At 38.6% G+C, this 24,264-nt stretch overlaps 1 protein-coding gene across 3 annotated transcripts in view; it reads left to right on the top strand.

Annotated features, from left to right (window-relative positions):
* Positions 1–24,264, top strand: part of PDE7B (phosphodiesterase 7B) — a 170,948-nt gene that overhangs the window by 129,019 nt on the left and 17,665 nt on the right. For all 3 annotated transcript variants that reach the window (XM_071740844.1, XM_071740846.1, XM_071740847.1), the window contains 5 exons: positions 5,519–5,602; positions 18,563–18,714; positions 19,951–20,014; positions 21,574–21,669; positions 23,310–23,410. In XM_071740844.1, coding sequence (XP_071596945.1) covers positions 5,519–5,602; positions 18,563–18,714; positions 19,951–20,014; positions 21,574–21,669; positions 23,310–23,410 — 497 coding nt within the window. The remainder of the gene's footprint in view (positions 1–5,518; positions 5,603–18,562; positions 18,715–19,950; positions 20,015–21,573; positions 21,670–23,309; positions 23,411–24,264) is intronic.

Below are 24,264 nucleotides of genomic sequence, written 5' to 3'. Positions count from 1 at the left end.
GGTGGAATTCTGAATAGTTGAAATTTAAGGAACTGACTTGTAAAAAAAAAACCAACACAAAACAAAACAAAAAAAACTCACTCCCCCAACCAACCAAAAAATTGCTACCAGGAATAGTGGAACCGTGCATTGTATGGCACAGAAATCCTGTGTTTTGGAATATTTACATGTTTAAAAATTCAGTGCTTACAAATGGATGAAATTAGGTGGCTCTAGCTGGAGATGAGGCTCATCCTGTCTCTGTAACCTCTAATTTCAACTTCATCATGTCTACTCAGAGATGTTTTTATTCACTGCAAATGTTACGCATATGAAGAAATCTGCATAAAATGCTTTGTGCGCATAAGAATTTACAATATAATCTTTCTAACAATAAGATAAAAACCTTAAAAAGTCCAATCAAGAACAAGCATTGGATTTCTTCAAAGAGAATTCTGGTAGTTCTGCTGATTGTTTTTAATGGAACTTTTGATTCGAGTTTGCTACTTTTACGCAGCAGCACTTCCCTCTTTTAGAATGTTTTGCACCAAAACCAGAATGATGTTTAAAACACCAACAACTAATCTTGTTTCATCTCAGACATTCCAAGGCTTTCCATGACTGAAATAGCAAAGGAGACAAAGGCTCCATGGACTCCATGAGAGTCCTTATTGCTGCCACTCGGTCTTCTGTGGGAAGTGCGCTATGTGTCCTAAAGCAGTCAGTTTAAGAAACATTTGGGTGAAAACTGTAGAAAAGCTTAATAAGAACAAATACTTGTAACCCCTTGTGAATTTGCTGTGGTATCCCTGACTTACCACATATTGCTGTGTACTAAGTAAAATCAAGAATTTAGTAGCTAGTCTCAACTTCAGCTGCGTGAAGCTGCGCTGTTGTTTTGTCACAGCTACGGCCCTGTTTTCTCTCCTAATTTGTTGTGCTTGCTCAGTGAAATTGAATCCCACGTCATTTCAGGCAAGTCTTGGAGAAGCTGTTTTCCTCCCTGCAGATGGCTCTTTCCTCCAGATGTGTCAGGCAGTTTAGAGCTGCCTCATGTTTTTCTTAACCCTTTTGCCCATCTTGAAATCACTGCAGCTGCAGTAGTACAGTGGCTCTTGCCCCATATCTGATTTTCCTGTGAATATAAGCTGTCCTGCCTGTCACTCACAGCATGTGCTGCACAGGCTCCTGTTACCTAATGTAGGTTTGTTGGGTTTGTTTTCTTGACTCTTTTAACAAGGACAAAGCAAAATTAAATAGCCTGGCAGCCCCTAGGAGATGCCCTTGCTGGAGCTCTCATGGCAGCTTGGCTCTGGCAAGGATGCAGCCCTTCATGTTTGCTGCTGCAAATGTTCCAGCCTTGCATCTTCAGCCCAAAGCAGCCAAGGAGATCCTGAACCCTTGCAGTTTCCCTTCACCCTGTTTGTTTCACTTGGGAACACAATGAGCTGTCAAAATTTCCTGCCCTGTTTCCACAGAATCCTTCCTTTCCCTCAAAAAAGGATTATTTATCTAAAACCACTAATTGAATAAATTGTCAGAACAATTGTTTAGCTTGATTTTAAGGTGGAGAGCAAAGAGATGTAAAGGTCTGGTGGACTGATGAAAGTTGCCCTCAGAGTCATCTGTCAAAGTGAAAAAGAGAGTCTGTTGTATTCCCATGAATTGCCCTGAAATTAAAAACCATGTAGTATGGCATACATCTGCTGCAGTTCCTATTTTTATTATCTCTGTTGAGGGTACTTAGTGGTAATTAAAAGTAATAGGGATGAATATAAATGTTTTCCAAATAAGTGAGCCAAGAAAAAAATGGGGAAGGCAGGTGTGGTTGATTTAGCCTACCACCACTTCCTAACTAATCTTTCTCTAATGATGTAGAAAGAGACTAGTAGGCACCTGGTAAAGTATTTTTGAATAACAGATTCATGAGGTAGAGGTACTTGATAACATCTGCTCATCAGAAACTTGCCTTCCCTGAGGGTAAAGTTAATAATCCTCAAATATAAGGATTTTAGTGGCTTTTACTAAGTCAGCGGGGATGCAAATTTTCCTGCATATATTGCTAGAGATACCACAAACTTTTATTATCTGTAAAAAATGTACACAAATAGCCTATTGAAATAATCAGTAATTTTCCATGAGTTCAGGTGCTCAGCTTTACTTTTTAGGTAAAACCCATCTATGTTTTCTTAGTTTGAGGAACTTGGAGCTGGTAGCAAGTGTATTGATCATCATAAATATTCCTTAACTATTTCAGGTAATCTTTCAGTGCATATAAAGCACGTGCCTTCAGTTCCTTCAATTGTTTCCATCTCCTCCTTCAGAATCATATTCTTCTCATCACGTAAATGGTTATTTCCCCTCTCTGTAGATTATCAATGATGGTAATTACTCCACGACAATTTTCTTTTTGTAAAATGATTCTTCAGAACCCTGATCATCTTTCTAGAGGTTGTTTTTCTCTACTTTTTCCAGGAGGAAGTCAACTTTCTCAAAGATAGTATTTCAGATGAACTTGTACCAGGTGTTTTGACTGATGGCATCAATACCTCCCTTGCTCCTTGCCTCTCTTTACTAGAATTAACTTGCCTCAATTTCGGACATATAAGTCTGAGTTGGCTAGTCTTAAATTCTGCAGGAGACACCAGCAGCACCATAAGAAGAAGCTGGACTACCAGTAAAATTAAAGTGGAAGCTGAAGGTAGCTAAGCCATAAAGCAGTTGGGGCAGAGAAGGGGACAGTAGCAGTGAAGTCTATTTAAAATAGCTGTAGCTGTACATTCCTGGTGTCTTCCAGCTTTGTGTTATCAAGTCTCAGTAGCACTCTCCTAATTCTTTGTCAAGATCATCAATACAAAATTTAAGACCACTCCCAGTAGGAATCTTTTAAGCTCATGCAGTAATTGTTCCCAAGCAAAGTTTCCTTTCAGTGCACCTTGTTATATTTTTACTTTTAGCTTTTCCAACTTCAATTTTTGTACACACCCCTTGCCTTCTCTTGCATGTTTAACAAAGTCCATATGGTTGACATGCACTGCACTATTGAATTTTTCCTCTTGTCTAGCAGTTAGCTATTTTATTTGAGGTAATTAAGTATCAAGTTTTGTATGGTCTACTTTTGGTAAGACCACATTGTGTTTTTTCCAGTGTTCCAGTTGTCTACCTACCTTTAATGTTCTCTTCTTCAAAATACAGGGTCATACTATTAAGATTACAGTTAGGCAACTTTTTGACACATAATTTTATAATTTTGTTGTTCTTTAGTACTGTGGTACCTCTCACAATCTGATAGATATATTATTTCATGTCCAGAAAGAAAATCAGTCTTTCTGGGTTTACAGTATCATATGTCCTGGGGTATTTTGGGAGTTTAAATGTCTTTTTTTTTTTTTTTTTTCACTGTTGATTTAGCCATAAGTGACATGTTTATCAGTGAGTTAACGTAGGGAATTATTTTCAATGTCCTGCTAATTCGTTACTACAGAGAAAAAAACCAAAAGCCTCAGACAAAGCATTCTCTGAATTTGCACCCGTTCTTCATTTGATGATGCATGTATCAGTGACAGGCTCAAGCCTGCCCAGTTTTGAGGGGGTTTATCTAATGTGTACCATATGCTTGCCATTCTTACTCTTGTTGCACCAAGCAGCCAACCTGATGGGTCTCCCCATGGCAGGACTTTTCTGTCAGGGTGCTGCCATCTGAGCTCTGACTCATGGGTTCTGATGAATCTATCTTGGGTGCTTTACAAACTCTCCAGCTATTTGCTCCACCCTTCTGCCCTTCAACAGAAGGCTCGCAGAGCAGTAAAGTTTATACATCTCTGTTGCTACAACCCTTGCATGTGATTTTAAACTTCCTGATGAAGGTAGAGCCAGGCTATCATTATACCTTTGAAGTGCAACAGCTGAAGAGTAGGCAGGGGTTTGCACCTCCTGTCCCTGCTATCCCCAGGGTTAAGTGGGGTCAACAACAGCTCGAGTTGTTTTGAGCTCCTCTCTTAGAACCAGAGGTTGGCAAGCAGGAGCTGAGGACAGGGAACACGTGTTCTGTCTCTGGAAATAATAAAAAAAAGCAAAAGCAAGGGCGAGAGAAAATAGATTTATAAATATAATCAAATGTGACTTTGTTTGAAATATTCCTAATTTGCAGTGTATGCTTCTGTGTCTTCATACCTCTAAGGACCCCTAGAGGGCACGGAAGTTTTTCTCCACCTCGAATATTTAACTTAATAGCTCTGCTTGGCTTTCTTCCCTTTAAACATAATTGTAAGCACATTTTAAGTGAACATTAGGAAAAAAAAAATAACAGCATCTAAGTAGGTCTTTCATGCATCAAGATGCTTTCTTGTTTTTAAACACAAGTAGTAGAGGCTAGAAGTAGCAGCCAAATTCTCAAACTATTTTTATTTATCTTAATCAGATGGTATATTTGTATCCTAAAGGAAGCACAATTCAAACTATCTAATAATTAATAATTTCATTTCAAACTTAGAGAGGCCTAAACCGTGAGCTCCCCGAGGAAGCACAGTGGGTATGCTTTCAGCACTATGATCTGAGCTCCTGCAGAGGAGAATCTGATACTGTGGAGAACTAGAGTTCTCTAACCTGAACCTCTAAAATCTCTAAACTTCATCTTATTTAAGTTTTTTTTTTAGTACTTTGCCCTTATATTTGCCTATAAAGAAATCATTAAATTACAGTCCAAGATATTTAAAACTATGGGAATGTAAAACAAACATCTGATTCCCACTGCATCCAGTCCACTTAGCATGAGTTTTTATAACTCATTCATCCCAAGTAGTATTTTTCTTCTTAAATGATTTTTGCCTATTTCATCTGTTACATGGTGAGTCAAGTAGTAGTCAGCATGAGTTACACAGCAATAATAATTCTTAGTGTTGTCTTGTCACTTTATGATATTAAAATTTACATTCTACAGCTCTAGAGTAATGCTCATTTGAGGACATCAGATTTTGCTTTACATACAGTTGCTTCGGTGCTTGGGGAGAAGGCTGATGTTTTCCAGAATGCTCAAAGAGCAGCAAGTAGCACAAAACCAAGCAAACTTTAAAAAACAAACAAACAAACATATTTTGTTTGGGGTTTTTTGTTTTTTATTTTCATCAATTCAGGATTTTGAGATCAGTCCCATAGCTTTGGGGGTTACGTGGAGCATCAGCCTAAGCCAGTCTGAGACCTTTGTGCATGGTGCCATGACAGTCAGAATCCAGCTGGTCTTCTCTGGGCAAAAACTGCACCTCTACACCATCCCTGAAGCAGTGAGAGTCAAACAATGGGAAAGGAGCCATTTAGTAGAGTAAACTCAAGGTTTTCTCTGCCTTTGTTCTGATATGAAGATCATCTGTACTGCTTTACCCAATTACCCAGGGATGTCATGGGGGATGATGTTTTGGACTTGAGTTTTCCCACTGGAAGAGCTTAACGTCATCACTTTGAATGGTAAATAGATCTAGATGTGTAAACTGCAGAGAAATGCAGCTGTCCCTTCTCATGTCTCTGGGGATTTTGTGTTTTGCAGGAGATGCACGGGTGAGAAGTCAGACAGGGGTTCTCTCCGAGCGCCGCGGCTCTTACCCATTTATAGACTTCCGTCTTCTTAACAGTAAGTGCAACCCTTCCTTCAGGTCTGTATTTTATTTAAAAAAAAAAAAAGTATACAAACCAAATTATCTCATTTCATATATATCTATAGTTCATCTGTCTTCAGACAGTTTATAATTCTGCGTTTATAATTCTGTTGTTCCCACCCAGTGTCGTGTGAAATGTTTCCATTATATGAATACTGGCCATAATGCTGAGTCTGTGCAGTAAATACAGGAGTGCCATGGGGTGTGCTGGGGGAGGAAGAGGTTGCTTCAGAATTAAAATGATAAACCTCTGTGTCCTTTAGCCTCTTAGCCAGCAGTTGGAACAGATTTATGTGAGTCTGTTATCCGGTCATATAGAATTGGCACAGAAGGGGAACATGTGACAGCAGTGACCAGTGGTTTACAATAACATTAATTTTCCAACAATTAGAACCCAATCCAAAGCCCCATGGAGTCTTCTCATTGACGTCAATGGATTTTGGGTCAGGCCAGCAGTGAACATCTGTTAAAAATAATCTTAACCTCATTTTGATTGAAGTTATTTTGCCACTGTTATAAATAAAGGAAGGCAGAATTAAAAGAAGAAGAAGAAAGAAAAACTCAAGATCCTGTTTGGGTTTTTTTTTTTCACCTGATGGACTCTACTGATGCAGACCCACTAGTCAGTGTGTAAAAAACAAAAAACAGAGCAGCCAGACACAGGCAGCGCTAGATGTGTCCTTGTGTACTGCACAGCCCATTTCATGTAACCTTTGAAACAAAAGTTACTCACTGTCTTCACCAAAACAATCTGAAACTCTGGGAGTTTGTTTAGTGATGACACTTTTAAGCTTCTAGTGATTATGCTTTTCATTAAAAAGCAATCACCAAAGTTTTACATATTCTTTTTTAAACTGCTTTGCCAGGGAATGGGAGGGAAGGGGAGGCAGGGAGCTTGGGAAGATGGCCAAATGCAAAGGGTGGAGTCTGGCTGGGAGCCAGGAGAAAAGAGGGGCTGGTAGGAAGGAGAGAGGATTTGGGTTCTGATCAGCTGCCTTCAACCAAGCTGGCAAAGTTAATGCTGCCTGACAAAGGGCTTGCTTTCAGTCTTGCTGATAAAAGGTATTTTCTAGGTCTTAAATCCTCCAGAGTGCTTGCTGTGGCTGAGGTAGAAAAACATAAGGGGTAAGATGGGTACAGCAGTTTTCCTAGGACAAAGAGGGAATAACGTACTGGTTGAGCAGAGCCCTGAAGATAATTTAGTCCTAGCTTGCCAATTTAAAATGTGAAGAAAAAACTGGTTTAGGCTAGCTGGAAATATTACTGTTGGTGGCTTTGTAAAGACTGAGCAGAAAATAAAACACTTCGTTCATGAAGTAGTAGTCAATATATATCCATATTCAAATGTGACCAATTGGATTTTTTTTTCTTTTTATTCTGAATGCATAGATGTTAAAATTCTCATATATTCTTCCCTCCTTGGTTAGAGAAACTTTCCAGCTCTGCTTTCTGGCAATAGGGCTTTCGCTTTTATCCCCTGGAGATGAATCCTGGATGGATCCTTCAGATCCTGCCAGCTTCTGGAAAGTGCTGGTGCAGGTTGTCTAGGGAGAGAGAAATACTGGTGAATACTCAGCCTTTGATCATGCAAGAAACAGGGCACTCTGCAGAGCCCCTCTCCTGGAGCTGCTGAACTTAAAAGTGATGCTTCTCTCTGCGTGCACCTCTGGTCCAAAGGAGGTGGGACACCTGGGGTTTTTTTGTTCTGTGCTCTCTGTCCTAGGGACTTCTGACTTATTCTTTCTTTTCACTGCTTCTCCCTAATCTGAAAGAAGTCACTACAGCTGATTATGATCTCTGTGGAAGGAAAAGTAGTGCGCCTGATTTTCGATTTACAGGGGTTTTTTTTTCAGATTTTCATGCATTTACTGCTTTCTTCCCAAGGGGAGTGGTATTAGCTTAAATTTTCAGTACAAAACTGAAATTTCTAGACACTTTACTAATTTTGTACTTGGCAAATGCACTGGGCCTGGCTTACTCAGTGACCTACAGGTAAACAAAGATGTTCAAGTGTCAGAGCATGCAGACATGTGTCTTGCCAGGAAATAAACAGACTTGTATATTATTTGATGACTTTTATATTATTTGTTCATATACAACATCTGTCAAATATATTTCTGTTCTGCATACTGTATGAAGAGAAAAAGCATGGTGCTGCACATCCCGTCAAAAGGAAACAGAAATGTCACTATTGCAAAGTGTTTTCAAAAGTGCCCAATATTTGCAGTAAAATTTTGGCACCTTCTTACATTTCTTTGGAGACAATAACTGAGAGGCAGCAACTGTATACTGAAAACTGTTACAGTGAGGCTGAGGCAGATAGAATTTTATGTTAAATATCCTCAGAAATCATAAAGAAATTAATTACAACTCCAGTTTCTCATTAACCCAGACAAATAGAGCTTACTGATTGTGCTGTCTACCATCTGAAATATTATTCCAAGTAACAATACCACTCTTGTAGGAGAAAACACTGGAGCTCATTCTTAAACAGAGTTGATATTCATTTTGAAAATCAACATTTTTTAAAAAAAACAGGGCATTGGTTTTTAATGTCAAACTAAAAGTTACTTAAATGTAATGCTTTTAACACACTTACAGATTCAGCCACACTAGTGGATTTTTTCCCTACTATGGCTATTAAGAGTTAACACTGAGTAGACCGTGTCTTTTGTTTTTTCTGGAGTCCTACAGTAAAGCCCCTGTGAAACTTAAGTCTTTTTGGATAGGAAAACTTCCTGCACTCTGAAAATGGGATCTTCTGTAGCCCTAATCAAAGCCAACTGGATTAATGTTAGCTTCTTCCTGTTTGAGCTAATGTCTGTGATGCCATCTACACATTCCTCCAGTGCCCCTCTGCAATCTGTAGAGAGTTAGTGAGTGTTACTTCACCTTGTCAGTGCAAGGCTGTCAGGACCATGAGGATTTTGCAGGATCCTGTCTGGAGGAGATGCAAGGCTTTAGTGTTTCTCTGTCTTTCCTCTGCCTGGTGGCAAGTTTTCCTGGAGGTGTAGTTGCACTGGTGGGTTTTGGGACACTTTGGTTGCTTCTGAAATACAAAATCAAATGTAAAATATCCCTGTGTCAAGAAGAATTCCTCAGTTCTGCCTTATGAGGAGCATATGTTTGCTTCAGCCTCTGGAGTCAGTCCCTGCAACTTCTGGAGACCAGTTCCCATGTGAAGACTCCCAGGAGGCAAGCTGATTATCCCTTTTCCCATCCTGCCATAATAAGGCAAGGGGACCACCTGATAGCTCCAGATATCCCCCCCTCCCCTGGCTTTTTCCCCATCCCCCCAAGTAATATGGATGTGAGAGACCTGAGACTCCACATTCATTAGGGTGCTCATGAATAAATATTTGGGCTTTACAAACTTCTAACCTAAAAGATACAAGTTTTGCAAAGCCTTATAGGGTTATAGGAAAATGGGCAAAGGGTTTCTTCTTCATTCAAATAAGGCATTTCTTAAAATGGGAACACTGGAATTAAAAAAAGACTTAGCATTGTAAACTTATTTTCCAGTTAGGCGTGGGATGGAATAGGCAAGTGTAAGGTGCCATGGAGCAGTTGAATACAATGTGTAAATGATGTAAGATCAATTCCAAAACAAACGTTACAAATTTTATGAAATTTTGACTCAGAACTTGGTAGCTCCATCTTGTAACTAAACCTCAACCAGGCTAAAGTTAACAATGGCAGTTTATTGGCCCTTCTGTATTCCTGTGGGTCAGATCAATCTTTTTGTGTTCACAGGACAGAAAATGAGTTAAACTGAATGTATGCAGTGTAGTAATTCAGAATTTGAAACAGTTATGCAGTGAAAATTAACTTGATCCAATTTTCCTTCCTGTAGGCTAAGGCAGCAGTAATTAAATTCTCTGATTGACCAAGTTGCTCATTGAGTCATTGAACCAGATCCCTCTACTGAATAATATCTATTGTTTAAAATAGTTTTCATTATCCCATGATGAGCTCTGCTGGTGACTGGGGTGGTACTTTTCTCCATTGCATTAATCAAAAGTCTGAGGGAATTCCTTGTGATAAATATGGAATTGTGGGAGTGTGTACCACAATTACCAAGAAGACCTCACCCTGCTGTGGTTAAATTAGATACTTTGGGTTTTTTCCAAATGGAATTGAGTAACAAAATAACATGGGTTACATCTGACATGAGTTTTGTTTTTAAAAACTCGCTTGTCAAGCTGTAAGTCAGAAGACAAGGAGATTCTTAAGACTTAAACAGTGATTCTCCAGGTCCCTTCTTGGTTATGCGAAGCTTTTCTCTGAATTGAATTTTTGCTTGGAAGGACAAAATTATTGGCTTCTGGTTTACTTTATTTAAATATGTCGATCGTGGAGTAATATAATCAAATTGTTTCCACTTGCATTTTTTACCTTTTCCTGAAAAACTGTTCATTAGGGCCACTTTGCTTTGTCACACTATCAGTCATGCCATAGCTTTTGTTATCTTGCACCCAACTGTTTTCAGTAAGCCTTCTACAATATCCCTGTGTCTGACAGACATTTCATTTGTCTATATATTGATCTAGCAGGGATAAAATGGAAAAGGAAAGGATGTGGTATGTGACCTGTAAATTAGAATCTCTGTACCAAAACAAATCTCTTACCTAAAGAGATTTCTGATTTCTTGCACAACAGGAACATAGAGTGGAATCTGAGAATATCTAAAGGGTCAAAATATGTCTGTATGTACTCCTGGAGTATACCTGTGTATTACCTAGGATTTTGTTATTAGCATACAGGCAGAAGTTGAGTTAAAAAAATCAAAACTGCTTGCTTTTAAGCTCAGTTTAGCAAATCAAGTTAGTTTAGATCCTATACTGTCAGTTCTAGATGGTGTTAAACATTGACATTGGGTACCATTCAGTTCCTGTCTGTTTTTTCCTGTCTGATTTGAGTCAAGCAAAATCTGGTTTTCAGTCCGTTTGCAAATAAAGTGATGCTTTGCAGGCATGTGGTGAATTAGGTACTACAGAAATTTTCAGGGTTAGTAAGGGAAGGTATGAACTCATGAAGAAGTCTCCATCTGAAGCAACCAAAGTCTGTGGATGTTTGAATCTGTGGTTTCTGCCTGTCTACAGAAGGGTCCATTTGCAAAATTTACATTCATTTTTGGTTTTGGATTTTGAACGACTCCAGGGCTTTCAGGTAGGGCCCATCTCCAGGGAAAATAAAACTTAACCACAGCCACCAACCCAAAACTGAACCATCAAGTAACCTGAACCCAAATGAGTGAGGTTAAAAAGAGTTTGGTTAACTGTCTTGTTTTGTTGCCTTTGGCTAGAAAAAGAAGTGGGAGTGAGAGATGCCTTTTTAGATATTTCTGACCCAGGTTAAATTAGGACACTATAAGTCTTGTGAGGAAGTCTCAAGGGCTGATTGGATTACTTGGATCCCAACTCAGCCCATGGAGATGAATCCAACGTTCCAGATGGTTATTAAATTAGAAAGGGAGAGATCTTATGAGGTCTACATAATTTCTACATAGTACCTCCTCTAGTTCCTCATGGATAAGCATGTCCAAAAGCTACTCAGCATCCCAAAAGCACATGAGCTGCTTAATCTGGTCAGCTTGTGTCTGGCTTGAATGGGAAGAACATTTCCAGAATTGAAGTAAGCCTGTGGCCTTGATTCCAGTTTCCTATTCAAGGAACAGGAATTGGGATCCTCTTAATAATGTTTCAGCACAAAGATTGTTCTGTTTTCTAGTGACACTTCGTTATATTAAGAAAAAATCTTGTCACTGGAAGTCAGTCTAGTTTCAGCAAATAACAAAAAGGGGTTTTCTTGTTCTGGGTGTTTGCATTTTCAAGTGTTTTTAAGAGTTCTTATAGGAAAATTTTAATAATAAAATAGATTGAGAAGTAGATTCTACTTCCTGTCATTCATGCACCTTATTTAGCTTTTATACTACATTTGTAGAAAATAAAAACCCAGGGTGTAAAATTGATTTGATGCATGTGCCCTCATATGCTAAAAAAAGCAGCAGCTTGTGTTATGAATGCTTCAGGAGAACTCATGAGAGCAAGCAGAGCAAACAAAACACCTAGATGTGCTTCACACACAAAATCCTAGTGAATAGTGACCTCATTATACAGGTTTGAAATTTGTTGTATGGGGTTTTTTTAATACAGATTTGGGATTCAGTTCAACTGGGAATGTCCCTTTAAAAGTTTCCAAATGATATGTGACACAATCTGCCACCCCACCTTCTTTTCCCTGATTAGAAAAGGGAAAGGGTGTACTGAAGATAACACTTGAGGATACTTTCCAAATGACCAGAGGAAAAGAAAGAACAAGGAGAAGGGATCATTAAGATGATAAATGAAAGTTGGATTTGCTTTTATTACAGGTTATGTTGCTTTTTCTCAAGGGGAGTGAAGGGGAAGGGGATGTACCATTTCCTGTTGGAGAAACTACAATCAGCTATAGAACATTTTTAGTTTTAGGAAAAAAGGGTCCTGACTGTGCTACTGTATGAAGATTGAAGTGGAAAAGTGAAGATTCATATTGAAATGATAATGACTACAGCAAAATGGAACACAACATGCCATTTCCTAAAATAGGAAAGTAGGAGACTTAATAAAAGACACCAAGATGTTTGTTTGCGTAAAGGCGATAGATGACCCCAATGAAGACTGTAAATTATGAAGAGAAACACGTCTAAATTAATCTTAAATTTTTATTTAATCTCATCCAGTTGTTAAGGCTAAACATTCTGTTACCTATCTGAAACCCAGAATGCTGCAGAATTTGGTGTACTGGGATAATTCAGTGTGTAAGAAGGATAATCTGCAGAATTCTTCAATTCTGTAATTGCTTTCAAAGACTATGAAAAGGAATATATTTTGGAATGGGAGGGGGGGAATTGCATGGTTATTGTTCTTCATATGCCAACAATTCTACAGGAACTTTATGGTTTGGAAACTGAGCTGTTACAAGCCAACATCTCCTCCAGTGATGTTCAAGGAAGAGGAAACCCCACGAGATGATCTAGAAAGATGGTGTCTCAGGACCTCTCACATTTCACTATCTACAGTAGTCAAAGACATTCCCGAGCACTTCTTCTGTAAACAGGGCTCTGAGTTGATTTTGTGCACTTGTGCAACTGGTTCAAGAATGGAATCTTTACTCAAAGCTGAAAGTTTTAAAGAGCTTTTGTTTGACTTCTTCTAAATTTCTACTTTTCTCTGATGTCTTCAGGGTCACCCTCACTTTCTCACAGTCTCTTCCTAATTGAAAGAAATGTGTTTAGTCACATAAAGAGAAATAATACAGTTGTAACCTCTGTGAACAGTAGCAGCTAACAGAAATACTGTTTCTCTCAAAATGATTTTTGTCAAGTCAGGGGACAAATGATTTTTTAATATATTAGAGAAGCAAATGAAACCAAAATGTTTATAACACAACCTTTTTCCCATATAGTTCCCATATATTCCCATATAGTTTAAGTAAGCCTCTTGAGGATTTCTACTTTTGTAAGATTTCAGTACCACAGTGGTTTAGCTGCTGGTTATTACATAGTGCATGGTTGCCTTACTTTTCTTAGTTGTGGTGACCAGTGTATATTGAGATGATAAAATCCATATTGGCATAATCTTATTATTTTTCAATCCACCTTATCACACCAGCTGCAGGCAATTAAGAAGTACAGCTGAGATTTTCATCTGAGCTTCTTGGTCTTTCTACACAAGACTGAAAGCTTTCAGGCAGCAATTCCTTTACACCCATTTCTGGTGCTTTGTTTTCTCAGGCCTTTTTTCAAAAATGCAGTGTTTCAGGAAAGTTTAGGCAGTGTAAAGAGAGGAGGTTATCTGTTCTTCTGGTTTATCAGTGCTGTCTCCAAAATTAAGGTTTCACATGCTAAGATTTGAGTTAATGTCTAAACTACCTATGCCAGTTCAGCCATCCCTGCTGTTGTTTTTTGGAGAACATGATAAATCCATAATATAAGAAGTTATTAAGACGACACAGCATTTTTTTTTTCTATCATCAGTGCTATGTACTCTTCTTTAAAGGAAAAAATTAGCAGCCAAGACATGCAATGAGTGTGACAAACAAGGCTTCAGTAAAGGCAATCTAAATGCCTGGCATGATTTGGCACACAAAAAAATGAACAAGCACCAATTATTTCTCATAAGTCAATTACGTATCTCTTGGGCCCTCAAATAAAAGCTTTCTAATCAGCTGTCAAACTTGGAACCAATGCAGGAAATTGCTTCTGTAATGTATAGGACCAGAAAGAAATTGTTTCCCAGAGTCTTTGCTGTTTTCAGCCTGTGCAGGCAGTAAACTGGAGACCTAATCCTCTCACCTTATCTGCCAGATACTCCAGCACTCTTCCAGCAATCCTGCTGGACTCCTCAGGCATACAGTGGTACAGCACTGGCTGAGTATGGGATGGGTTTGTATCCATGGAAGAGGGGGAAGGGTCTTAGAAACCGTATGACTCAAAGGCAAGTGCTTGAGGACCTGATTTATTCTGCACCCTCTTGGAAAGAAGAGGACAAAGCATTTTCTGCTTATGAATAAGTTGTCTTTTGAAAATTAATGAACCCGGTGGTATCCACTCATGCTGCTGGGTGACCAGTTTTTATTGTACTCCAAGTTGCAATGAAATAAAGAAGATACAGAAAAGGGAAACTTAAAGGCCTTATTTGAATGCATAACCAAGTTTGTTTAGTTTGGAAGAACAATATAGAAGAACAATGTAATGAGTGTCTGATGCAGAGTTCAGTACATCCTTGTCCAAATGTGATCTATCTGACCTGTTCTGGATGTTAATCTTTGTTAACATGACCTCCGCTGTTTTCATATTCATGCTGTCTGTGGGCATGTGCTAGCACAGCAGTGGGAAAGAAGTCTGAAAGAAAACTGGTGGCAGTTCCTAATGCAGGAAACCTGAACTAACAGAGGCTGGGGTGTGATGTGCTTGAGATCATGTTAAGGGGAGGAGATGTGTATAACTGGAGGAACTTTGTTAGGAGAGAGAAGGCAACCATTGATTCTTGTAGCTTATTAACCTCTTGAGGGCCATGTGCAGTATCCCAAAATCGTCTTTGTTCTGATACTGTGTATCTGTGATGTGGATATGAAATGACCCCAGGAAAAAATGCAACCGCTTTGGCTGCCTGCTGAAACATATCAGGATGCTGTGAGCTCAGGCCATCTGTGTTTTTGAAGACAGAAGTTAAGATTTGTGAGGAATGCTTATATGGATGCTTCTGTAAATGTGTATGTAATTCATGCAATATGCATATCCATGTGTAATCCATACAATAACTTTGTTCAGTATTCAATGAAGGAATTCTCCAGCTATTGTGCTAGGCAGTTAACTCGACTGAATATGAGAATGGGCATTTTTTAAAAGATAAAGATGATGCTTTTTTTAGGTAAACAAAACATTCAGAAGTTACCACAGTGATTAAAGATAAACACAGGTCTCGAGGGAAGTTTTATGGGTATAAACAAAAGACATTCTTGTGTATCTTTCATATTATTTTTAAAAATGCAGATAATTACTAAATCCTCCCCATGTTAGCTCTGCAGCTTGTGTTCTTTACCTAGATAATACAGCATGTTTTAGCATGTTCTATACTTTTGATTCATTTACTTGTCATTCAATTTAACCTAATTAGAAACAGGCATCAATAATGCTATGTTTCAAAGTCCTTATAGGACTTACATCAAGTACCATCACCAAAATTTTATATTTAGAATTTAAATTGAAATTTAAAGTTGTCAATAAAGAAGTAGTAGGTTCTTTGCATTGTTGTAAGTCATTTAATTCATCTTAAAACTGCATTGTGATTTTTTGTCAGCCAGTGGATCCCATATGCAAAGGAATGGCTCTTGGCTGCTGGGAGATAGAGGAGTGGCTGCTGATCCAAGGACTTAGCTTGAGCATTTGCTCTCAGCTGCTTCACCTTACGCTCTTTTTTTTTCATGGTCCTTTTCCTCTCAGCTTCATATGGCTGTCTTTTTTCTTTTTTGTCTCATACTGACCCTGGTATGTGGAAAAGCTAATGCTGATGAGATTATAATAGACTGGGATGTGTTGTGCTCAAAGAGGGGCAAAGTCTTAGTCCAATTTTATGTGAGACACCATCATAATGAGGTACCTTATTACAGGCTGCATAGTAACCTGTTCAGGGTCAAAGCAGCCATTTTACAAGTCCTGTGATTCATAGACAGGTCACTTGTTACTGAAATGACCCAAAGGATGTTGTTTTAACATTATATCCTTTAAGTCAACATTCAGAGTTTGCATGTGGATAGACCAGTGTGGGATTCGGGCTATTCCATGAAGAGCCCAATCTTGAAAATTTGCTTCCTACCATTCTTTATTGCTATTATGAACTCCTTTCCTTATGATTCAAAATACAGGGGAACCGTTTATTATGGGTAATCTTTTTTTGCATAATATATTGTAATGCAGTCCTCATCTGAAACACCAATTCGTGTGTCAGAGTCGCTGTCTGCCAATGGTTAAATTTCATTTGAGATGTGTGACAACCATATGGAACAATGTGACAAAGCAGTGGCAAAAGGTTTGATGGTTCAATTCAGAAAATATGTTTCACAGTAAGAAATTATGCATTTCACCTTCATGTGTTTGCAGCTTGTGAGTATTATTTGTGCTCCTGAAATAATCTGGTAATCCAAAGGATAAAACAACCACTTCATAATCCATAATGTTGGTTAGGACTCAGGCTAAACCTTCACCTTCAGATCATCCACTGCAGCTCTATGTGTGAGTTTTAAAGGCAGTTCAGGGGAAAATGGGGTATTTTCAGTCATCTGTCCTAAACTGGAAAAAAGACCCACAGATACTAACTTAGATCATTTTTAATGTACAAAAGGAAAGTTCTATTAACTTTAAAATTTAAACTTGTTACTGGAAAGTAGATAATAAGCAGTGACAATCAGGGGGGCAAAGATTGAATCAGGAAAGTTGGGAAGTTGAGAAACAGCTGAGAGAGTTTAAAAATTGAATTAATGTTGAGTGTGTTTTGTTATCCAGGAATTAAACCCAATGTCAGCCAGTTATTTGCAGCACTATATAAATTAAAAGGAATGCAAAACCGAGTCTGCCAGTTCTTCCACATGTCACTGTCACCCGGTAACTGTTAGCACCTATGTTAGTCACTCCTTCAGCAGGCCATGAAATTGTTCCAGCTTTTAAAATGTGTGAGAGAATTAAGGCAGGTGCTGGCAGATCATAAATGAAAATCTATAACCTTCAGGCTGGTACAGTAGTGACATTGTTAGTGTTTGCCTTCTTGAAAACACATGGCTTGTCAAGTTGCAATAAAATTTATTTTGTGCTTTTACTGTTAAAGCTCAGTGAGGTCTCTGGACTGCCCATGAGAAGTGTGAGACTTAGAGGTCTCAGAAAATACATTAATTATTAATATTCAGCATGGAAGTATGCAATTTTTTTATCTTGTTACTGACTTTATTTTGCTCAATAGCTGTTGGATTACTTAAGGAAGAAACTTGCTGCAGAAGGCTTTCACATATCTGCTGTTGTAGAAATCAAACTCTAAACCATCTATGATCCAAATAAACCCTAATAACTTCTCAAAAAAAGCTCTCAGAATAATAATACTCATAAAAAACAGAATAGAAATTAATATTTTAATTTCACGTAACAATTTCCCAGATTTGCATAAAAAGAAATACAATTGAGTAATCTTCAGTCCATTATTAGTTTTCCTGAGCTCTTATTTAAACCCAAAACCCAGTGACTTGCTAGGAGCTTCTAATCTCAAGCAGTCCTTGGTGTTCTCTAAAAGGACTGTTTAAGCTCTAGTTTCTCACAAAGTCCCTCTCATTAATTATACTCTGTTGAATCTTGCTACCCTCAGACAACTGCCCCATTTCTGTTCTTCCTTTTCCCAAACTTATACCAGACTGCAAAACGAAAACATCAAAACTGTATGTGAGCTTCTGTTAAAAGTTCAGAAAATTACCTAAGTTATCATCAGCTTTAGGAAGCCTGTGTATTATTATTACTAACAAGAAGATAATTATTCCAATTACTGATTTAATCACTGTATAGAAACTACCTTGGTTTTTTTGTCACATCTAGCCCTATGAAAATCTCTTAATACAGCATTAGGGAATTAGAATTATCCTGGTATTGAGTGAAAAGAACATGTTCTGTTGTGTGACCCAAAGTGCATGTATTGCCTGCATATACTTGCTTTCCTAAATGTAGAACTAAGGTACTTTCTTCATTTATAATTTTCCTTACCATGTAGGAAGAAAAGCAGACAATACAATAGGATTATTAACCTATTCTTACTTCTTTCTCTCTTTCATTTTCCAAAAGTGGGACATACATTTGTGCTTTCAAATGGTATTTTGAGGTCACATTTGTTGTAATTTGTTTGGTTTTATGTCCAAGATTGCCTTCTATGCTAGTGTTATGCAACATTAATATATCCCAGTGAGAGGCTGTGAGGTAGCAAGGTTATGCTGTTTTCAATTCTATAGGCAGGCAACAAAGAAGATTAAAAGCAGCCTAGTCATTTAGGGTGACATACACATATGTCATCCTAATGCACATTTCATTTAGGGTGAAATGGACATCTCTAGATATGTACATTTGAGTGATATATTGCCCCTCAGTGTCTTAGCCTGGATCATATTAAAGCCCATGGCAGATAATGTACTGAACTCGGTTCTTCTGGGTCCTACATTAGTACTCTGATGAGTGGAATGTATTCTGGTTTTGGTATAAACAATTACATTATGCTGAAGTATAGGGATTTAAATACCGTTCTTTCATGTGGCTTGGCAAAATGCAAGAACTTTGTGATTTTTTATCACCATTTCTCTTCCAAATAATTGAGAATGTCATTCTTCAACTTGGGCTTAATGGTTTGTGTACTGATTGCTTTTCACAGATACTACTCTCTCAGGGGAAATTGGCACCAGGAAAAAAGTGAAAAGACTGTTAAGTTTCCAGAGGTATTTCCATGCATCCCGGTTACTGCGTGGAATTGTACCACAAGCCTCTCTGTACCTACTGGATGAGGACTACCTGGGGCAAGCAAGGGTAAGATGAGTCTCCAGATCTTCATGTCATTTAATAATATTCCAGAGAGTGTCAGTTTTGTTTCTGTGTTCAGTTAATCACATATATGGCTGATCTTTCTTAAATGACCCATGTTACTTGCCTGCCTCACAGCAAACAGACTATCCATTCCTCTTTTATTGTTACAGCTTTAAAGGCTTAGTCACACAGCAAGAAGAAAATGTCTAAATCTCCTCAGCATTTTCAGATTCTGTCAACTGAAATCATAATCTTGATTTGTTAATGGATAAAGAATCCCTGGCTGAGTTACTGATTTAAATAAGTGCAGCCTTGACATAGGATTTAGTTCATCTGCTTGAAAAATGACAGCTGTCTCTCAGCTGGTATGGAGCAGCTATTGGGCAACCCATAATAGCTCTCAGTCATGGCAAAGGTTAGGAAACAGGGAACATTCACCACAAAGAATTTCCCAATAATCAAAATGTAATTCTGCTATTATGCTGCTCTTATTACTTGCTTTGAATTACATTTTCTAACCGAACTTGCACAACTGATGACATTGGGCTTATGTGCCTGGGCCATTTTTATTCTCTTATGTGCCAGGTGTTAGAAAGTAATTAAGAATTCAGAACTGGTTTGAATATAGACTAAGCAATGGGAGGGGACACATATTTCAGTCACACATATGCCATTAGAAGTCATACACCAGACCCAGTCTCTCGACTGAACTTATGTAGTTGTAGAAATGCTAGGTAATGGTGGTAATGATGGATTCTTCTGATGAGGCTTCACAGAGGCACTGTGGTGAAGTTTATAAAAGCTGTTCCATGTGTCTTGGTTTGCTTTGCAAAATGTAATTCATGATCACCATGAGAGCTAAGATTGTGTTTTACTGTAATAAAACCTAAGAGAACTTGTACTGAATTGATTTGGGGGCCTGAAAGAATAATGAGAAAAGTTGTGCAGTAAAAGAGAGTTTTTTCATATTTTGTTTTATATTATTCTATGTTTGGAACTCCATTTTTTTTTTTAGTGTCAAGTTCAGAACCTCCTCAGTTAAAAGTACAAGTGATATTTTGTGTGGTATAGCTAAGTTTGGTTCCTGATGTCAGATATTTCAAATACATCTCTACTGCTTTCCCAAACAAAACTTTAAAGGTGAAGCAACAAGTCCTGTGATTGATGTGGAAAACTAATTTACATCTACTTTACAGTCAACATACTAGTCATTTGCCTTTTCACATTTATTTGTTCTAGCACATGCTTTCCAAAGTGGGAATGTGGGATTTTGACATTTTCTTGTTTGACCGCTTGACAAACGGTAAGTAAGTTTGAAAAGGTTTTATTTGAATTTGACTATTCTAACAAAAATAATTTAAAAAATTTTTAATTAATTAATTTCTAAGCTTTTCCAGTTTAGATTAGAGAAATTGGACACAGTTAACTTCTCTTAAAATCATATCCTTGAACACTTTCAGGCTTTTCTGAGAAGGGTTAGTATTTAAAGTGTGTTTTTGTGTTAATCTAATCTCCTATATATATTGTGGTCACCTTTTCAAGGATGTCTTTCAGTTTCCTGTACCTGGGAAATTCCAAAGATACTTTAGATTAGATGCTTCGGTTGATAAATCCAGACCTCCATAATCATTAGATTTCAATCAGTGTGAAATAGCACTAACTGAAGATGCCCATGCTTCTGCTCAGCAGCAAAACTTAGGAAATTCATCAAGACTGTAAAAATCTGTGAAATGTGTTGTCTAAATACATGTCTGTAACCTCACCCTACTCCCCTCCAGTGTCTAGGTAATACCTTTTGATCAGGTCACTGCTGAAGAAGGTCATGATCACACATTTCTCTTTTCTGCATCACTTATAGGAATGGGGTCCTTCACATTCCCCACTCCCAATCTAATTAGGGGCAGAAGATATAGAAAAAAAGTTGGTCAGCTGAGTGACGGGCAGTGAAGAGTGGAAAGGGCTACAAATGGCAAGGGAGGCAAAAGCTTAATTCTTCTAAATTATCTTTCTGCACTCTTGCTCAGTAGTAAAGGCCAAATAAATTTCCATGTTGTATGTTTGGTTTTATTCCTGAGGTACATTAAATAAGACTCCCTTCAAACGTTGCTTATATGTGTATGATTTGATTGGCTTGGTTGACTTTTTTTTTCCTCAGCTTTTCTGAAAACATTGCTGCTGATTTACGCAGTGCAAACTTTGTAAAATATGTGTGACATATATTGATTGTATAATACTAGCTAGGCCCCATTTTGCCAGTATTCTCAGTATTGGATTCACAGTAAGGTCAGCATAATATTACAGTGGGAATTGAGGCTGTAAATACTGCAACTCCTTTTTTCATGTCTGCATCATCATTATAAGATGCAATTGTAGCTGCAGTAGGTATGTGCTTTAATTACATGTTTGTACAGCCATGTGTAAAATAAATTATTTGCAAACTGCTGATTTCTCAGTTAGTTAATTAGTTAGTGTAGTATGGTAAACTGAAGTGGCAGAAAAGCCATTCTCCTTTCTGTCATTTCTGGAGGTAGAGCTGGGTTATGAAGATGATGTGATTCTCAAACAAGCCTGTCAAAACATTTCCAGTTAAAACCAGGTCAGTTTGCTTTCTGTGTCATGTTGAAACAGCACCTAAAGACAAGACTGGCACACCACTGGTACAGCCATAAAGTATCAAATCTTGATTATATGTAGGAGCAGTGTATATAAGCTCCTTTTGAGTATGAGAATGTCATCTAAGCTCCTATGATAGGAGATAAGGTAATAGGAGGTGACTAATAGGAAATTACCAATATGTTTAGGCTTGCTTGGTTTGTAACTGTATGTTAAGGGAATCTTTTAAGTGTTTCTTTCTGCTTTTAGGAAACAGTCTCGTAACACTGCTTTGTCACCTCTTCAATGTGCATGGACTTATTCACCATTTCCAGTTAGATATGGTTACATTACACCGGTTTTTAGGTAAGTTCTCACCATAAAGACATCTTTCAATGCAGTTTAGAGCTTAAGTAGGGCATCAAAGAAAGTCTGACTTGATCTGCCTATCTATGTAAATCACGATATTGTTGCGAACATTTCAGTAAAAAAATCCTGTGCTATATATTAGTACTCAGGTACTTGTTTCAGTATTTACTAAGTCGATGGAGGGAATTCAAAGGGCTCTGCATTGGGCTGAAGCATCCCAGCACCAGAAGTACACTGATGATGTGAAAAAAAAATATGCCATGCAGAGATGTGGCAGCTGAGTAGGCCCACCCAGACAGACAGACACAGCAGAACCTACCCGTGCACAGTACAATTGTGGTGCAGTGTCATTATTTTAGTGACTAATACACTACTGAGACCCAGGGCACTTAAAAGCTTATGTGCAAAATTTAACAAATTATATCAAGCTGTCTGCACTGAATAGTGTTGATGAAAGCCCCTGCTGCTGTTACTGCCAACAGAAATATTAGCCCCATGCTGTCAGTGAACCAAAAGAAGAAACTGGCCAAAATCAGTTACTTTTTGCATCGTGCTTGAATGTAGCCGAACACCAGTTTCTTAGGCTGTCGGAGTTTCAAAGGCAAGGTCTCTTCTTTAAGGCAGCATAATTGTCACTTCTGGGAAGCATTCTTGTAGTGTGAAGGCTAACAAAATCTCCCTGCCATTTCTGACTCCTGTGGACAGCCATGAAGTGGACACTCAGATAATTGGAGTGAGCAGTGGTCAGGGTTTAAAGGATTACCCACTGTAACTTGAGATGCTTGTGGAGCTGGTAACAAACAGAAAGCCAGGACTTCCTCTGGTGTTCCTCATGAGATTTGCCCATTACCTTTCTGCTTGATTAATTTGATGGTGTTCAGCAAAGTGATGCATAGCTTCCACTGTTCATATGGTGTTGCCCCAAGACCAGCTAATGGTGCAGACACAGCACCAGGATGAGTGTGAGGCACACACCTCCATGGTTCTCTGTTCAAGTGAAAGCTGAGAGTTACAAGGTTGTTGCTCCATTTTCCAGCTGGATCAGTTCCAGTCCTGCACACTGAAACAAGAGGGACTCGTATTTTAACATGGACATATAGACATGACTGAAATTAGCACAGAAGATTTTGCTCTGAATAGCCCAATGCTTTATCTTGTGATTCTCTGTCTGAAGGATATGGCCTTTGACCACTGCTAGTCCCTCTAATAACAAATGGTGCTAGGATATCAGGGCCTCACCTCCTGCCATGGTAAAGGAGGCCTGGACTGCCTTAAGGACATTACTCCCCTATGACAGCAACATAAATAATTACACTCCGTTGTGGGTGAATTCACCTCTCTTCCTTATTTTTTTTACTTCTGAATGAGAGCCTTCACTAAGGCAAGAAAGAGTTGATTTATGGAGTAGACCAGGTATATCCCCTTGGGCCTCATAAATCCTTTCATGCATTTTTTTCTTCAAAGGTATCCCAATAAGAGTTCCAGTCTAAGTAAGAGTCTAAGCAAGCAACAGGTATTTGAAGAAACTCCTTAGGCAGCTGACTATAAAACCTCAAATTGTGTTTTAAATCCAGTTCCCACTTGTGGCCGTGGCATTCAGAGACAAAAGGATCTTTATTTTCTCTTTTGGTTCACAGTTATGGTTCAAGAAGATTACCATAGCCAGAACCCGTACCACAATGCGGTCCATGCTGCTGATGTCACACAAGCTATGCACTGCTATCTGAGGGAGCCCAAGGTAATGACAGCCTTTCACACTGATGTTTCTTTCAGATCATTTTCAATTTTTTTTCCCCCAGGATTGAAAAAAAAAAAACCCAACAAAAACAAACAAACAAAAAAATATTTTTAGATAGCAGAAAATCAGATTTCAGAAGTCAGCAATGAGGCAGCAGTTGAGTCAAATATAGATTACATACACTTGAAACAAGTGTCTGGACTCACTGTTCATCATGCAGGCCAACATATCAAAGTGCTGACATATGAGTTCCACCAAGTTTTGCTGTGACCATGGGCACCAGCCATCTGCAAGTGGCTGCAGCCCTCCCAGGAGAGCCAGCAGAAGGCAGAGTGTGCCCATGCCCATGGGCATAGGCCTCTCAAATTGATATTTCATAATACTGAATCTGGCAGGGCAACACCAGGCAAGAGGAAATCATTCCCTTTGACTGTCTGCTGCTAGGGTGTCTTCCCCACATCTGAGCAGCAGCTTTGGACTGCTGCAGCCCCAGCCCTTACAACATGAGGTTGCTGCAGGTGTTACTGGAAGGCACTGTAATGCTGAGCCACGGTGTGCGAGTATAACTCATCTTTCCTGGATTCACTCAAATGAAGTGCTAGTGAATTTGCTAGGATTAGCAGATTGTGAGGCCAGAATATTGTAATGGCAAGTGAGGAGAGGAGCAGGCCCTAGCTTTCCTCTATTTCCATCTCTTGCAAGATCTGTGAGTCCCTGCAGCCAAAAAGTGCAGAGAGCAGCCAGTATCCAGAATCTGTACCACACTGCTCTTCAGTCCTTATGACAGATGCTCCTTTCAGCTCACAGGCCTGTGCTCTGTACAGCCTCACCAGGCTGGTAAAATCCTTCCAGTC

This window comes from Heliangelus exortis, chromosome 3 (assembly GCF_036169615.1).
Source record: "Heliangelus exortis chromosome 3, bHelExo1.hap1, whole genome shotgun sequence".
NCBI lineage: Eukaryota > Metazoa > Chordata > Aves > Apodiformes > Trochilidae > Heliangelus > Heliangelus exortis.
The sequence above is the reverse complement of the archived record's forward strand: the minus strand, read 5'-3'. Positions and strand labels throughout refer to the sequence as shown.